At 35.6% G+C, this 17,210-nt stretch overlaps 4 protein-coding genes across 4 annotated transcripts; 1 reads left to right on the forward strand and 3 right to left on the reverse strand.

Annotated features, from left to right (window-relative positions):
- Nucleotides 1-266: 266 nt before the first annotated feature.
- Nucleotides 267-7,208, reverse strand: LOC141707057 (external alternative NAD(P)H-ubiquinone oxidoreductase B1, mitochondrial-like). The gene is made up of 10 exons (XM_074510026.1): nt 6,930-7,208; nt 5,582-5,858; nt 5,185-5,391; nt 4,772-5,022; nt 3,331-3,550; nt 3,020-3,124; nt 1,548-1,811; nt 1,330-1,451; nt 772-891; nt 267-684 (listed from the first exon to the last, which is right to left on the reverse strand). The coding sequence occupies exons 1-10, from the start codon at nt 7,010-7,012 to the stop codon at nt 597-599; spliced, it is 1,737 nt and encodes a 578-aa protein (XP_074366127.1). The 5' UTR covers nt 7,013-7,208; the 3' UTR covers nt 267-596.
- Nucleotides 7,209-7,543: 335 nt separating this feature from the next.
- Nucleotides 7,544-9,459, reverse strand: LOC141707060 (putative pentatricopeptide repeat-containing protein At1g03510). Its single transcript, XM_074510029.1, has one exon. It carries the CDS (start codon nt 9,177-9,179, stop codon nt 7,893-7,895), a length of 1,287 nt encoding a protein of 428 aa, XP_074366130.1. The 5' UTR covers nt 9,180-9,459; the 3' UTR covers nt 7,544-7,892.
- Nucleotides 9,460-10,611: 1,152 nt separating this feature from the next.
- LOC141686083 (F-box protein CPR1-like) lies at nt 10,612-12,915 on the reverse strand. The gene is made up of 4 exons (XM_074491144.1): nt 12,889-12,915; nt 12,563-12,635; nt 11,270-12,491; nt 10,612-10,903 (listed from the first exon to the last, which is right to left on the reverse strand). The coding sequence occupies exons 1-3, from the start codon at nt 12,913-12,915 to the stop codon at nt 11,311-11,313; spliced, it is 1,281 nt and encodes a 426-aa protein (XP_074347245.1). The 3' UTR covers nt 10,612-10,903; nt 11,270-11,310.
- Nucleotides 12,916-12,941: 26 nt separating this feature from the next.
- On the forward strand, nt 12,942-16,095 carry LOC141707061 (uncharacterized). The gene is made up of 3 exons (XM_074510030.1): nt 12,942-13,128; nt 14,946-15,306; nt 15,380-16,095. The coding sequence occupies exons 1-3, from the start codon at nt 13,118-13,120 to the stop codon at nt 15,581-15,583; spliced, it is 576 nt and encodes a 191-aa protein (XP_074366131.1). The 5' UTR covers nt 12,942-13,117; the 3' UTR covers nt 15,584-16,095.
- Nucleotides 16,096-17,210: the final 1,115 nt, after the last annotated feature.

Raw genomic sequence — 17,210 nt, forward strand, 5'->3', positions numbered from 1 at the left:
TCTCTGTGTATGTTGATTGTCTGTGCAGTTGGGTTTCCGAAAAGCCTGGTGTGCAGTAGGGTGCATGGAGCAGAAAGTGGTGACACTTGCTTTAGCATAGCTAATGCACTCAACATGACACTAGACTCCTTCAGTTCCATCAATCCCAATCTTAATTGCAGCAGGATCTTTGTGAGCGAGTGGCTTTGCATTAATGGAACTATAAGTTAATGACATGTATCTAAGTCAGAACCCCGTGTTCCATTCATCATGTTTCGCAGTTTGCATGAATAAGAAAAGATGGGATTTCATTCATTTGTCACAAATTTACATAATAATAATCACAAATAATTCCATTAAGATTGCAGCAAAGTATGTTCAGTGGTTCCTTGCTACTTCTAAACAGCATCTAAAGAATCTTCACTGAGAAAAAGATTATCATTTGTTCATGAAAACTATAACTGGATATGTTTTCTAAACACAAAATACACATTAACTTAAAACCTTGTCATCATTTGTAGCAGAAAACCTAGCAGAACATGTCGAAGAAACCAAAACCACATAATTAGCAAATAACTGATGTTTATGGACTGATGAATTGCCCCCATAAGTCTGTCTCAAACACGACTTGAGTCTCTCCCAAAGACGAATCTCCTAGTCCAGTCAGATACAACTAGTATCCTTGTGCGCCAGCTCACTTGCTTGCTAAAAGTTCATTTAACAGAAAAACGGCAACAATATAACACCCAACAAATGACAGAAGCAAGTACTGAAAGAAAATATGCAGTTTACCTTGCGTATACAGAATACCAGAGCCATTGAGTGCTACGACCCATAGAGACCCAGTCCCCTGGCAGTTCAGCTGCTGCCTGTTCACCTCCCAAAGGTGCAAATTGGCCAAAGTGTTTGTACCTTGTGATGAAGGTTAATGGTAAAAAATTTTAAGGAAGACAAGTTTATTGCTATTTAATACCAAGTTCTTTTAAGAAACTCGTAGTTTTTGGGCTGAAAAAGCTCGTCGATCCAAATGAATCATTCTTCTGGTCTCGTATAAACAAAATTCATAATCTATGATCTTTATATAATATAGCCAAAAGTAAGAAGCTTAAGTATAAACATTTATCTTGCTGGAATCAGGAACAGAACACATATTGCCTTGTACAAGTTTAGAACTCAAATTTAGCTAGTTATAAGTGAACTACATGGATATGAAGATAAGTTCTAGTTTAATTATTTCCATCTCTTAAGCAAGCTCATCCGTCATTATTTATTTTTTGGAAAAATTTAGGCAAGTGCTACAGTTATTGGACCGAGAAAGTAAATAAATTGAGCCTTGCAAGGATAACATACAGAAAAGGACGAAATTCATGACGTCCAGATCCATCAAAGTTGAGAGGGCCTTCGGGATGGGATTTGCATCGATCCCACCGATTGAAACATCTAGAAAGGTATGCACCTTGCTGAGCAGCAACCTACCATATGGAAACACGGAAAGGGTAGTAATTATTGATAAAATATGAAAGAAAATTGTATTGATCAAGAGATCAAATGAGAGGAAAAATGAGCACCTGTGCAGTTGCAGGAAGACTCTTCGTTTGAGAATCAACATGTGCAAGTGCTCGTTTAAACCCCTTCAGGTCGACTTCCCCTCTAACATTCCCCTTTGCATCTTTAATAATGTCTGTTGCCTCCAACAGATGCTTACTCTTGCAATATAGATCAACTTGAGGATAACGAATAATGATGTCTTCCATCACTTCTTTGAATTCGTCAATTGATAGGGTACCAGAGTTATCGGCATCTGCAGCTTTAAATATGCTAGATATATCTTCCTGAAATTACAACTTACGATATTGGACTCATGGTATTATTGACTGATTTAGCAAAGAATGGTATTATTGACTACTTGAAATTATACGGTGAAGAAATAAATAAAAATTAGTGAAGCATAAGCAGATGGAACACAGGCTTAAATTGTAGCCCTATGAGCTATGATTTCATAGGGTCGCATTAACAATCCTTAAGGAGGCACTTTCCCAGTAAATGTTGCACTCCACAAAGCATCCCCCTCCGCTTTACATGTTGTCATCAAGTGTTAGAGCTATTCTCATTCCTATTGAGACTAGGTAGACAACTGGGCATAACTTGGTCTGGAACTATAATTACATGGCAAAGAAAGACGAACTCCTACCCTCCATGTATATTAAATTTCAAAATCAACAACATAACGCATATCCTTCTACAATAGTTTCAGTCGGTATAATTAAGGTACTTCTTTTACATATTGGGTTCTATTGCTACTTGTATACCTTCAATGTATATGTGTGAAACTTCAAACTGGGATTATTTATAATAAAATAAATATTCAAAGATTTTATTAAATATCAGTGGCCCAGAGAACTCTGGGCATTCCTCTATGTGTTAAACTAATTTTCTAGAACAGATGATTGTATCAACAGAGATTCACTAATCCTATAGCATAGTTTTGTTGTTGTCCACGTGACAAGTCAATTTATTAGACAACTGACTTCCAGATAAAAGGTACTACAAATGAACGAGAAAAATGCTTTAGAAGTTATAATAAATTAGCTTAAGCTTAGCTCAGGTTAGACTTTTGGTTTCAAGTAGATGGAGCTTGTAACACCACAGTCTCACATCAAGACGATCAGTTCAGAATATAAGCTTAGCTGCCTAAGTACGGCAACCAAATGCACAAATCATTATCTCCTGGTGGCCTGTGTTGGGCTAGCATACTGGGCTTATCTTGTTTTCAGATTTTGGATAGACCCGAATTTCAAACTAAGGCTAGGGATTAGACCCGAATTTCACAAAGTGCTTGCTCTTCTATATTGCCATCAAATTCAGTATTCTGTTTTGTTTATAATAACTTTTACTTGGGGCAAAAAAAAATGGCCTCCGACAGAACAGAAAAGACTAGTGCAGTAGCCTGCGGCTTTTGAGATGCAAAAGCGTAACATATTCAGTGGACCATTTATTTACAAATACAAGAATGGGTTAAATAAGCTACTTTTCTGCATACCATAATTTTACGTTGATCAATGGTGGCACAATCACCAATAGCGTATACATCTTCGCATCCTTTTACCCGCAACCATTCATCAGTAGCTAAAGCCCGTCTATCCGTCTGCATAAATTACACAACTTAACCTTACAGCCAGAGCCAACACTACTTGCAGGTTCAAAAATGTTTCAGTAAGCTAGAAAAAGACCATGTTATGTGATATTGCAAGCCTGCCTATGTGCAATATTCCAACTACAATTATAATCCAGGCAACAAGTGACAAACGAAAAGTTCCTGGTTAATCCAAGTAAAAGGGATGTTAAGCACACCTGGCCAATTTTTTCCATGAAGTCCATTACAACTGGTCGAGTCCCAATACCAGTTGACCAGACAACCATCCCGTGAGATAAAGAGGTTAGCTCCCCAGTGGATTTTTTTCTCATGTTGATTATATTTTCTGTAACACTTAAAACACGGCATCCTGTTAGAACTTCAATCCCATCTCTGCAAAATTTCTGCTCAGCAAACGTGCTGATTCGGCCATCAAACCTACATCATAACATGAAGAACTTTTAGTTGAATTCTCAAGACAATTAGAAATTGGGGTGTAAACCTTCTAAACTTAATACCAATGTGGGTCAACATCAGCACATATCTGCATCTACAAAGCTCACAGATCAGAAACGTAACTTAATACATGTTTATGATAAATTATGTCAAACAAAGAAAGTGTTAGTATATAATTTTATCCTACTAGTAAGACCCTTTATTAAGAAAATTCCAATTGAAAAATGACATACAAGGCTGTGTTGAGTAACAGTAAGTGCAGCGGAAAGCTAACTAAGGCGCATGCAACATTTAACTAGATGACGAAGGATGTTACTCCACAATTTAACTTGTCATACAGTGGTCTACACCTAAACCATCTGAACATTATTAATATGTGTAACTGCTAATTTCAATCATAACGCAGAATGTGCACACCAGGTAGTCTTATTGTATGTGCTTTACAGTCACTCTTGTAACTTGTAAGCAAATATGCAGAGGTCAGAGGTATAAAATACCTGAGATCAATGATAGAAGGGCAGATTCTTTTTCAAAAACATATTGTTGAAAGATTGAGAGCAAGAAAAGGACGGAAATGGAAAGCTCTAGTTAGTTAGTACTTGAAATACAAAGTTGAAGAAAAATAAAGGCTCATATAAAAATGGAACCAAAGAGTACTCCTTCCCGTACAGTGAATCTTCTTGAATAGCATTAGGCCCCCCATCATCTTCCTTTAACCGAAGAATTTCATGTAGCGCACCATCCCTTAACTATTTATTTTGTTCATTCCAAAAACAATTAATAGACAAAGAGAACTACCAAGTACCAAGTTGCTTCACATGTACTTCTCTATTTAAGCTTTCACCTTGCAGCCTTAATCATACTTTGGCTGACTTCTAAATTACCAATTCAATTCTTCAGTAATAACTACAATTGTACATAGCTACAATCTATGTAACAATAAAAGATGTGATCATTAACTCCTTAGTTTCAACCTAAGTTATCATAGAACAGAGGCACGCCGCATTTAAGGTAATCACAATGTAAAATCACCGTAAACCACTCCGCACATCTTATACAGTCCCAAAAACGTATTTCTGATCCAATTTCTGACAAACCACAAGGCATAATCAACAGAAAGTACTGCATCAGCCTGAGACCAAACCACTTGTCCACGAAAACTATAGAAATTATTAATAAGAAAGACAAGCTTTGTGTCCTTACGTGTTCAAGATATGATCTCCAGACTGAACCAGTGTTATTTTTACCAGATCTTTAACACTGGGATATAGTTTTACCAAATCTTCATAGATAAAGTCATGTAGTTCTGCTGCAAACTCACAACCAGTTGGACCCCCTCCAACTACTACAAAGTGGAGGTTAAGCCTTCGCTCTTCTTCAGTCAGATCTGGCAGGACTGCCTTCTCAAACCTATCTATTACAGCTATGCGAATCTTCTGGGCATCTTCAACCTCCTGCATGTCATGTCATGGTTTTTTTCAGAAAGGGGAAATTTGAGTAATTTCAAGTGCAATATCAGTAGAATTTTTATTAAAGAACTTTACGGTGTTTTCAATGGACATATACATTGATATTCAAGTTGTTTTATGCATTTTTATCTACTTTAAAGACATTACCTTTATAAAATGGCAGTACTCCAGAACTCCAGGAGTGTTAAAAGTATTTACTCGTGCTCCTAATGCTATAACCAAATAGTCATAATTCAGTGAAAAATCATTGCTACCAGCTAAGGCCTCATCTAGATTTGCTTTGCAGAAAACTTTCTTGCTTTCCGGATCAATCTTGAGGCATTCAGCTTCCCAGTATTTGATCTCTCCAACTCTCTGCAAGGTTAGTAGAGAAAATGAAAATAACAAATTTAGGGAAATTAAAAATAGGCAGATATATTCTTTATTGCAGTTATCAGAATAATCATAATCATTAAACAGTGCATTTTCATTAATATCTTGCATGTCTTGCATGTAGTTCTATTTAAGCGTAATCATAAAGGTGTACAAGTTTCAATTGCTTAACCTTTTTTATTATGTTCCTGACTGGCTCTACAATGCTTCGTGCCTCCACTGTCCCACATGTCACACTAGGTAACAAAGGAGTAAATGCAAAATAATTTCGAGGTGAAACCACCTGAACCTCATATGATGAGATATCTAGGTCCTTTAGGAAACTGGTACCTGCCCACCCAGTCCCAAGCACCACAATCCTTTTTTTCTTTGGTTCAACATTTGTGGATTTTGAGTGGTTGCTTCTACTATTAACTGGAGACTCTGCATATGCTACAAAGCCTGCACCGCTACAGTAAAAAACATAAAAATTTTCAGAAACATGTAATAAACAAGGATGATCATTTTTAGCAGGCAAACACCGGGGAACAGGAAACTAGATCTAAAATAGCACATAGAAAGACATAAACGTATTTAGCAACAAAAAATAAGAGACATAAAATGCTGCCTCACTTTCTCATTCCAAGTTCATGATATGCCACTTTAGCAGTTAAGAGCAACTCCAAGAGACTCTTAAGTTTTTCTCTACAAATATTATAATTAATAGACTCTTAACTATTTAAGAGGGAGAAATTTACTCTTTCTCCAACAACTCTCTTCAATTCACTCTCTATTTATATTTTTATTCTTTTAATTGAATGAAAATGCTACATGGCAAAATTCAAGTGCATGAACACATTATTTATTAATATAAATTGAATGAGGAAAGGTCAGGAGCTCCTCACTAGTGAGGAAGGATATAGAGATCCTAAATTTTTGAGGATAACTTAGGAGATCGTTGGAGATCATTTTCATGTCAAAATCCTCAAATTTTGACTTACGAGCCATGAGAGTCTGTTGGAGGAAAAAAAATCATCTTCCTCAAATTCTAAGTTAAGAGATTATTGGAGATGCTCTTAACTGCAACTGCTAAAAGTAAATTTGATATATACCGGCGGGGACATTAGTCTCCACTATATAGTTAGTAGAGCGATATTAAGTCCTCAATCTTGAATTACCAACTATACTTAAAAAGAATCTGTTCTATAGTGCTTAAACTCATCTAAAAATCCATTAATCCAAGTGCAAAACTGTTAAAATCACAAATCAGTAAATGAAACAGAAACCGAAACTCCTAAGCAGGTCGCATTATAATTTACTACACAAGATCATGATCCAATTAATATGACATCATAAAATGCTACTTCTTTTTATTACTAAAATTGGGAAAAAAGTAGAAACTAATTTGATGTATGTATACAAAATGTCAGTAATATTCCAACATCAAAAGTCCAAACCATAACATCATCTCAACAAGTAATCACTAGAAATGTAAAGGGTATGGAATAAAATGAAAAAGGATGAAAGCAAGAAATGAAAACCTGAGAGAGAGGAGGATCAAGAGCTTGGAAGAAGAGGAAGGGGAGCCATGAAAGTGGTTGATGAAGTAAGAGAAGCCCCTCATTATCCTTACAGAACTCAGAGTATAAGGTTAGTGTGATTTAACAGACAGCGTGTGTCTTGTTTCATTGCTTTTGTGTGTGAGAAACATGATGATGGGTTGCTTTCATAACAAGTGGCAAGATTTGATGGCCTATCCCATTCTTTCGGGTCTAGTTGGAATTAAACCAAAGGGCATACTTACATTATTACATATATATACATCGACCTAAACAAAGTTATTGGCCGAGTAGATTATATTTATTTGTTTATGGATAACTTACTTTCGAAAAAATATAAATTTTATCAACGAAATTTTCTGTATCTATGAATGTACAGATCCATGTGTTATTGTCAGATGGAAGATGTTTGTTGAGATATTTTACAGATATAACAAACAAAACACGTAATATCCATTTTTTATTTTATAGAGAAGGCACGAAGGGTCGTTGGCAAGTTAACATCTCGTGCATCTCGTTTTTCCAGCCAATTATTGTCAGGTAGAAGTTAAATGAAAGAAATTATACTGGAAAAAATATAAACGGCAAATATTTTGGACAGAACATCCCGTCAATCCACATTTTGGACATTTGTCACCCAAATGGTGGGCATTTTAATTTTTCGTCCAAACGAAAGAATGTGGTGAACTGGGACTTGTTTGTATCATAATTTATATTTTTATATCTGCACAAAGTTCTGATTTATAATTTTACTCGATAAAACACAAATTTGACAAGTTATTCCTGTCAACGGGGCATTTCTGTACTCGAAGAGCAACCAAAGAAAAAAAATGTTAGATGTTCCGCAAGGTATTCATGTATTCAAGAACCATTAAGCAGGAGGATCCTTCCAGCTATCGTATAGTACGTACAATGTGCGCAATGGATGTTTTTGTAGATTATGCATCAGTCTTGATTAAAAACCCAACTACTCCCAGGTGCTACCTTCAATCCCCTCTCCTCCATTATTCTTCTTATTCTCTGCGCTTCATCATGACGCCCAACATTTCCGTATATTCTAGACAATATTACGTAATTGGCAGCATTATCAGGTTCTAATTCAAACAATGCTCTCCCTGCAATCTCTGCCAGTTCCACTTCTCCATAAGTTCGACAACCAGCTAAAAGAGCTCCCCAGGCTTTCGCAGTCACCTTCACTGGCATTTCTCGAATGACTTCATAAGCCTCATGTAATCTCCCTGATCTACCTAGAACATCCACTAAACACGCGTAGTGATCACTTCTTGGTTCCACACCATACACATCGTGCATACGAGAAAAATACATTCTTGCTTCATCAGGCAATCCAGCATGACTACAAGCTTTTAACACTCCAAGAAAAGCAATCTCGTCAGGCTTTACTTTAGCCATTTCCATTTCTTCAAAGATTTTAAGTGCAGTTCTTGCCTCCCCATGAAAAGCGTACGCAGAAATCAAACTACTCCACGCAACCACGTCCCTCTCTTGCAAACTCCGAAACACAACACATGCATTATCAAGACACCCACAGCGCCCATACGCCTCAACCAACCCACTCCTAAAATGCGGGTGCCAATCAATATCATTCCGAATCGAATACCCATGAACTTCCTTAACCATACTCAAAACCCCCATTCCCACACACGCATTCATCAAAGCAAGCACGGTAATCAAATTAGGCTTCAACCCCAAACCCCGCATTCGTCTATAAAACTCAATCGCCTTATACGACCCATCCTCCACCTCACTCAACCCCGCAATAATCGAATTAAACGTAGAATGATTAGGCAAAACATCCATAACCTCAAACAACTCCAACCCTTTTGACAAATACTCCCTACAATGCGCATATATCGAAATCATCGCATTCCACATAACAACATTTCTCTCAGGCATTTCATCAAACACTTGGCGTGCATATGAAACAGATACACATTTTCCATACATATCAATAAGTGCACATGCAATATAGGGGTTGTTTGTAACATGGGAGGTTTTGATGAGTTGAGAGTGAATGGAAGTGCCGAGACGAGGCCGATAAATGGCGGCGCAAGATTTAAGGGCAAGGGGAAAGACAAATGGGTCAAGAGAAAGAGTGGAGTGAATGTTGTGGAAGAGTGAAAGTGCTTCTTCGTGACGCGCATTGTTGACGTGCGATGTTAAGAGCTTTGTAAGTGATAGTAGGCGAAGATAGTTTGATGAGTAGGAGCTCATTTTCTTGCACCAAGTTTAATGATGTCCAAATCCCGGCGTAAGGGTGCTGATTGAGTGTTAATGGTTTTTCAATTTTTAAAAATTAGGCTGTAAGATATTATTTTCTGAAACTAAGTAACAATTATTTTAAAAAGAAAACTACATAGCTTGCATTAAATGGAAAGGAAATGAAAAATGAGAGATAATAATTTTTATTTTCTCGTTTGGTTGTACTTGGATTTCACATCACTCTCTGACATTAGGCCAACAAATTTCGAAAGCTTATAAGCTATCAATACTTCTAGAGTTGTAGCAGGTATTTATTTTTAAGATGAGTATAAACTATCTGTTCCGGGTTCATGTGTATCCTGAACATCTCAAATTCTGGGGGTTGCACATTTTTGCATCAATGTTGACTGAGATTATGAAAGTTGATGCCGCATATTGAGATGAATTGTGTTCTGGCAATGTGCAAGATAACTTCTGTATTTCGATATTCAGTTAACTTATTGTTTTTAGTCAAGTCATTTCTTGGTGACTCGAGAGAATGATCAATAGTCATTTAGTTGCTCCTGTAGCTTTCTGGTTGTAAGGATGCGATTTCTGACTCTGTTCACTACTAGTTTGGAGTACTGATTTTCACTCCAAGCTTAGTTTGAGATGCTCGGAATAAGCAGATTCCGGGAAGAACTTATTCAAAACATCTCCAGTTTTTCTGGTTATGTTATTTGTTTTTTTCTTCAAGTTAATAAATTGCTGGAACTTCTCTGTGCTTAACACAGACAGTGAAATTGGAATATCCGTTAACCCCTTGATTTTTGGATCAGCTTTGAAGTTGGGAACCATTCGAAATTCTTTTCTAGATGTGCGTACTGAAGAAATATCATATAAGATGTTCGGCTTGCTTAAGCCAAACAATGATAGAAAAACATTCACAAAAGCACAAAAGCAGTACAAAGATATGCAACTGGAAGCTATGGTTATACTGCAGATATGCGATGATTAGTGTAGTGATTTTGACAATATAATCCGAAATCTAACCATTATGTTTCGACTATAAATAACATTCAGAAATTCTTCACCACGCCTTCTGATTTGTGTCAAGTTTTTGTAAAATTTTGATTTATGTTATGAATGATCTAAGCACCATGCTCCCTTAAAAAAAATTCTAAGCACCGTGCAGCTGAAGGAATTGTTAGAACGAGGATGGTGCTCATAGAACGATGAACTGAAAAACATTGACCTAATCAAATATAACCTCAACTTCATGATAAGTAAGTTCTTGAAAATGAAAACAAAAAACTAATTTTACTATGATATTTGCCTATACTTTTTTTTTATCTCAACTGGTCTCTATGAAAACGCGAGTTATCATTATCTCTGATTGCATGATTCATCTCTACAACTCTTGAACTGTTTACAAACTATGTGTACATATAATTTAGACAAACTCTTACCAAAATTCATCATGAACCACTGGCCATACTTGCAATTGCTTAAAAGATTATCCAAATTGAAAAATTATATCAGTACAATCTCTCCATTTCATAGAAAAACGTTATGCTGCTAAAGAAACAACAAATCAAAACAATACATGATAAAAATGACAGATGAGATGATAGTTGTACTACAATTTAAAAAGAAAGAGAAAGACCGTCCATTTGTGCCTGTAGCCTTCCACACGACCTCCATCAGACTTGAATAAAAAAAATTCCATTCAATAATCCTGTACCAAGAACCAAACCCTGTAAGTGAACAAAATGAGACGAATAAGAAATATATAAATAAAAAAAAATCACCAAAGAACACACATTATCTGTTTCTGTTGATGTATACATGCTTTCTGAAAATAGTAATATAACTAAACACATAAAGCAATAACCCTTAAAAAGTTTCCACGGTCAATAGTATGAGAGGAAGGTGTGGTTTTGAAAAGAGAACAGAAATAACAAATTCAGGCTTATTGCCTTCTCATTTTGACAGGACAACAGTACAGCAAAGAATGTTTTTTGCCTTGTAAGATTCAAGTACAGAGTGGGGGCTAAACACACGTAGGTCAGAAGCATAGAGCATCACATTATCAGGTATTATGAACACATGAAGTATTCTACCTTGTTCCTATGTAGTCCTCTCAGCATTGTCTTTTAACATGTTACTGCTCTGCTATAACTGCATATTCTGTTGCAAAATCCGAAAAAATATTTGAGATACCTTCTACGAGGCTACTTTGTCTTTTCAGCATAATTAGGCTTTCCACGTAAGTACCAACATAAAACGAACGTATATTTCCACGGATACCTAGATCTTTTGTCCTGCCAGTTACTGGATCATAAGAAACTAGCTCGTTATTACTCAATGACAAAATAACTCCACCATCCTTCCTAAAGCATATTGTTCTTGTTAACCCTGGAACACTAATAGTGTACAACTTAGTCCATGACTCTGCAGCCCCATACTCCCTCATAACCCATACACAACAGGACTCTTGTCCGATCACCTTACTGTATTTAAGTGCAGCAAGAGAATCCCCAAAGACGCTAACAGATAAGTCATACACGGTATCATTAGCTAAAGAATCTGGAAGCATCACCTCACGAAAAACCTCATCACCCATATGAAACGAAACTATCAAATTACGAAAACCACTGTCCCCTAGCTTACGAAACGCAACCCAATGAACAGACCCGAAAACAAAAACCTGCGACCAAGTATACTCAACCATATAACACGAAGGAGCACCAGCATTCACATTCCTCCAAGAGCCAGCACTTAATGAGTAAATCTGAACTTCAGGAGGTACCGTAAACTTAAACATCGAATCTTTAACCAAATCTTTAACATACACAACTCTCACCACTTTATAGTCATTCATCACGGGACAAAATCCAAAACCAAGAACAAACATATGCGGATACTTTGGCCTAGCAGGCATTTCTAAATCAACCGACTTCCTAATCGCAGGGTTCCAGAAAACCACCCTCTCCATATCCCCAAACAAATCATCCAACAAACAAACCAACCCATTACAAATCCCCACTATTCTAAAATACCCAAATGGGCTCTTAAACGGAAACTCAACCCCCGTAAATTTTCCCGAAAATGTAACATCATCGCAACGAATCGTATAATTCTCTTCCTTCGCAACCCTATCATAAAATCTAAGCAAAAGGGGTTTCTTATCTTGGTCCAAATTAGTATAATTTAGATGATTAATGATGAATTTAGGATGAGTGATTAAAGAGTACCAAGATTTGTTAACACCTGTGAAACGAACAAGCGATTCGACAGGTAATTTAATGAGGATTTCATGTAAAAGCTCTTGAGGTAGGTAATCTGACATTGATAGATACAAAGATATGTAAGCATGTGTATAATTAGATAAAATATAATTGAAAATGACTTACAGTTGAATGAATGAAACCCTAGCTTTCGAACATGAAGGAGAGCCTGCAAGAAGATTGGAGTTTTATACGTGTTCTAGTGGATGACCCGGTACGGCCCAGCGGGTTTGGTATGTCTCCAACCCGTTACGGGGCGTTTGGTTCACACAAATCTGAAATTAGGAATGGGTCTAAAATGGTCAAACCCATACTTTGTGTTTGGTTAAGTATTCTTAAATTTTATATCCATTCCCCATACCCCCAAGATATAGGTTTTTCATACCCTAGGGGGAGGTGGGTATGGGCCAATTCTTTTATCCTGGTATAAGATTATAAATACAACCGCGTACTTTCTTGCTACCCTCGTCGTTGATCATCTGCCGCCAAAGTACAGGTAAATTTTTTTCTCAAACCTAGCTCCTTAATTCTTACTTAATTTTCATCTTTCTGATCATATACCATGTATATAATATATACTTAATTATCAAACCATGATACATACTTCAAAACATACATAAAATATACACAGGTATCTGTTCAATTGGTACTATTTAGACTAAATTGATAAAACATAAATGGATGTTTATCAGGTATTATTTGTTTTTTCAAGTTTTAAGCTTTATGTCCTTACTTGTGTATCTTAAAGATAATCTCTTTTATACTACATCCTCAGGCATCAGTTCAACTGGTACTATTTTTATGTTATTTCAGTTATGATTAAGTGGGAATATTTATTTTTTCTTTTTGTGCTTGTTAATTTATTGGATTTCAATGAAGATTGTAGTTGCTAAACCAAATGAAATTAAACTTAACCACTCGTAGAAGAAGTCTAAGATGCACATAGAGTGTTACCAAACCATATAAGTTTTATTGTCTTTTTTCATTGTTATATGACCCACAATAACCTATTTTAATTTTAAAATGTGTTGTCTTTATATAAATTTTGTATAAGTTTGATTTATAAATTTGTTATTATATGAACATGTACAGAATGGAGCAAAATAGGTTGTCATTGATAAGGAGGAAGAGAAGATATCAAAGTGAACTGCTCGTAACTTTATTGGTTATTATTAATACCATATATATATTGTATCTGGTGTTACGTTTAATGGCTATGACTAGGCATAACATACACCAAATCAGAGATAAAAAACATCGTAGATTAGATAATTTAAATGCGTTGATAATGGAAAGTGATACTGCTTGTAAGAGTGAACTACGTATGAATAGATTGTAACTATGTTCTTATATACATTGGCTCATCATAAAAAGAATAGGACGGTGGGAACTTATTTTCTTAGAAGTGGAGAAAGTGTCAGCAGACAATTCAATCGTTGCCTTCTTGCTGTTTTAAAGTTACATTCCTATTTAATGAAAAAGCCTACTCCAATAACAGAGGAGTGTGAGTCCGATATATGGAACTGTTTCAAGGTACACCTTTTTTAACTAAGTAACTAAATTATTTTATTAGTTCACGTCCAGGTATATAAATATCTGTATTTGTATATTTTAGAATTGCTTAGGAGCTCTGGATGGTATGTTTGTTAGTGTCCATGTGACAAATGAGGAGAGGGCACGATACCGAACAAGAAAAGGCAACCTTGCAATGAATGTCTTAGGTGTATGTAACCCAAATATGGAATTTATATTTGTATTGCCTGGTTGGGAAGGTTCTGCACATTATGGTCGTGTTTTGAGAGATGCACTTTCTAGGCCGAATGGTTTAAAGGTGCCTCAAGGTAATTTAAAAATTATTTAAAATAAATAAACTTAATTTAAATAATTATTAATTCATTTTATTGTAATATAGGTTGTTACTACTTGGTAGATGCTGGTTATACTAATTGTGAGGGGGTTTTAGCACCTTTTAGAGGGCATCTTTATCACTTAAACGAGTGGGGAGATCATCAACTCATAAGTGCAGAAGAATTCTTCAATATGAAACATTCTAAAGCAAGAAATGTTATTGAGAGAACTTTCGGTTTGCTGAAGGGAAGGTGGGGAATACTGAGAAGTCCTTCATTTTATCCAATCTGCACACAAACACGTATAGTAACGGCTTGTGTTTTATTACATAATCTCATTCGAAGATACATGCCTACTGATATTGTGGTTGACGATAATTCAGATGAAGACGATAGTGATGACGATCAAAATGATGATGAAGTTGAATACATAACTTTTGTTCAATCATCAAATGCATGGACTACTTTTAGAAATGAATTAGCACAAAATTTATTTAATACATGGAGAGCTAGATAAATTTTTTGGATTTATCTTTGTAATATGTTATAAACTTTTTTATTCGTGGTCTTTACTTTAGTTGTGAATGCTATTTTGTTGGTTTAATTAAAATGTTTCTTGATAAAAGATATTTGGATATGTATGCTTGATTACTATTCTTCAGGATGGATACAAATAGTCAAACCTCTACTGTTATTCTTGGAAGGGGAAAAAATAAACGATTTTGGAAAAAAGAGGAAGAAGAAGCTTTAATTGATTGTCTGTTAGAAATGAGTGTTGATCGTCAATGGAAGGGTGAAGGCGGTTTTAAAAATGGCTATTTGAATCACTTGGAGGCATTGTTAAACAATAAATTTCCTAATTATGGTCTAAAAGCTTTTCCCCATATTGACTCAAAGGTAAAATGGTTCAAAGATAAGTATGCTGTTGTTTCCGAAATGGTAAATAAAACATCAGGTTTTCAGTGGGATGATAAGACAAAAATGATACAATGTGAGAAGCAAGCTTTTGATTATTTTCTCAAGGTAAATAAGTTTTTTAATATCTTTTTATGCATTTATAGTTGAATTATTTTACTAATGTGTATAAATTTTTCAGAATCATCCTAAAGCTGGAGGGTTATTGAGGACTCCCTTTCCTTATCTTGACAAGCTAGATCATGTATTTGGTATTGATAGAGCTAATGGAATGTCATCTGAGTTGCCCGAGGACTCTATCAAAAATCTCGAGGAGATTGTGAACCTTGATAATGATAAAAGCGAGATGATTCTGTTCCACAACCTCCGAATGCTAAGAAAATAAAGAAGGAAAAGAGTCCTAAAGTCGGTGAGAAGAAAAAATCTCCTCAAATTGTAGATTTAACTTCTAATAACATGGCTACTGAATTCACAGGATTTATGAAGGGTATGAGTAATCACTTAGAAACCATTGCGAATGCCATGAGTTCTACACAGAATTGTGAAACGGAGGTTGCTCAACAGAAGAAGAAGTTACTTTCCGAGATAGCTAGTTTGCCAGGTATGACTAAAGTTGAAGCAATCAGAGCTGCATGCTTATTTACATCAAATCCAAGTCAAATGGATGTATTCTTCTCGAGTCCTGATGACGACTGAAAAAAAAAGTGGTTCTTGATCTGTTACATCGTAATGATAAACCATTAGATAATGACGATTAAGTATCCTAAATTTCAGTTTTATAAACTGTATTTGTCCGTTATTTCCACATTGGATTAGATTTGAATTTATTTTATTAATAATCTGGATGTTAATTTGAGGATTGATTACTTCTATCTTGGAAGATATTTTGGAGGTTTATTTTAATGTTCGTTTTTGTTTTTTGTTGCATATATCATCACGGAGTTTTCTTGTTTGCATTTATGTATTAAGTCTATTGTTCTGTTTATATAAGAGTTGGTAATGTCAGGAATTCAGGATGATGGTCATGTGGCCTTGCTCTGTTTATATTGCTCTGTTTATATAAGAGTTTTCGTTTCTGCTAACAACCAGTTTCTTGAATTTGTGAGTATTAATTATTGCTTGTTATGTTCAAGTTAATTTGATTTTGAGGTGGTGTGTTTCTTTTTCTGGTTAATTGAGCTTTATCGTAATGTGTGTGCATTGATGTTTAGTTTATGATCGAGATGTGACTGGGGGAGTGAGCGAGTGTACAGCAGCAGGAACTGGGTGCTTTAACTTGTATAGAATCAGGTCATATGTGTTTGTGCAGAGGTTAGGTGTAGGTTTGTAAGAGTTTTAGTGCTCTTTAATCTTTTATTTGGTCTTCCATTGAACTCTAACTAGCTTTATATAGAGCCTGTGCTCGCACAGGCATGTTCTAGTCTCAAATGTTAGAGAATTATGTACTTGATTGTGAAATTAAATTATAGTCTATTGTGAGTTCCGACATGTGTGGTGATCTCCTGGAACTACAAGAACTAGCTAGTTCAATTATCACCTAGCTCTAGATTACACTTTTGATCAAGATTAATATTGATCATTCCAGGAGATACTTGGAAACCCTACTTCAGATAAAAAAACTCTCTGAACTTCCTTCCCAGAAACTCATTGGTGAACCTTTGATCATCAACATCACGTCACAAGGAGGAGGACTATCCATACTTGTATAATCAGCATTAACATTATCCATAGTTATCATGACTAATTTAGTTTTCCCACTTGCGAAGTAAACTACAATGTGTACGTGGGAAATTCTGATCTTCAGATTGATAGAGTCAATGTGTACTACAATGAAGCTAGTGGTGGAAGATTGAAAAAAATAATTTTGATTCTTGATTCCCAAATTTTGTAAACCAAACACTATGTATGGGAATCATTTTCATTCTAAAATTTAACCAAACACATGGAATATGGAATGATGTCACAAACCCATACCCCCTTAAACCCATTCTTCATTCTAAACTCATACCTTT

The sequence above is a fragment of the Apium graveolens genome, chromosome 2, assembly GCF_009905375.1.
Source record: "Apium graveolens cultivar Ventura chromosome 2, ASM990537v1, whole genome shotgun sequence".
In the NCBI taxonomy this organism is placed as follows: Eukaryota; Viridiplantae; Streptophyta; class Magnoliopsida; order Apiales; family Apiaceae; genus Apium; species Apium graveolens.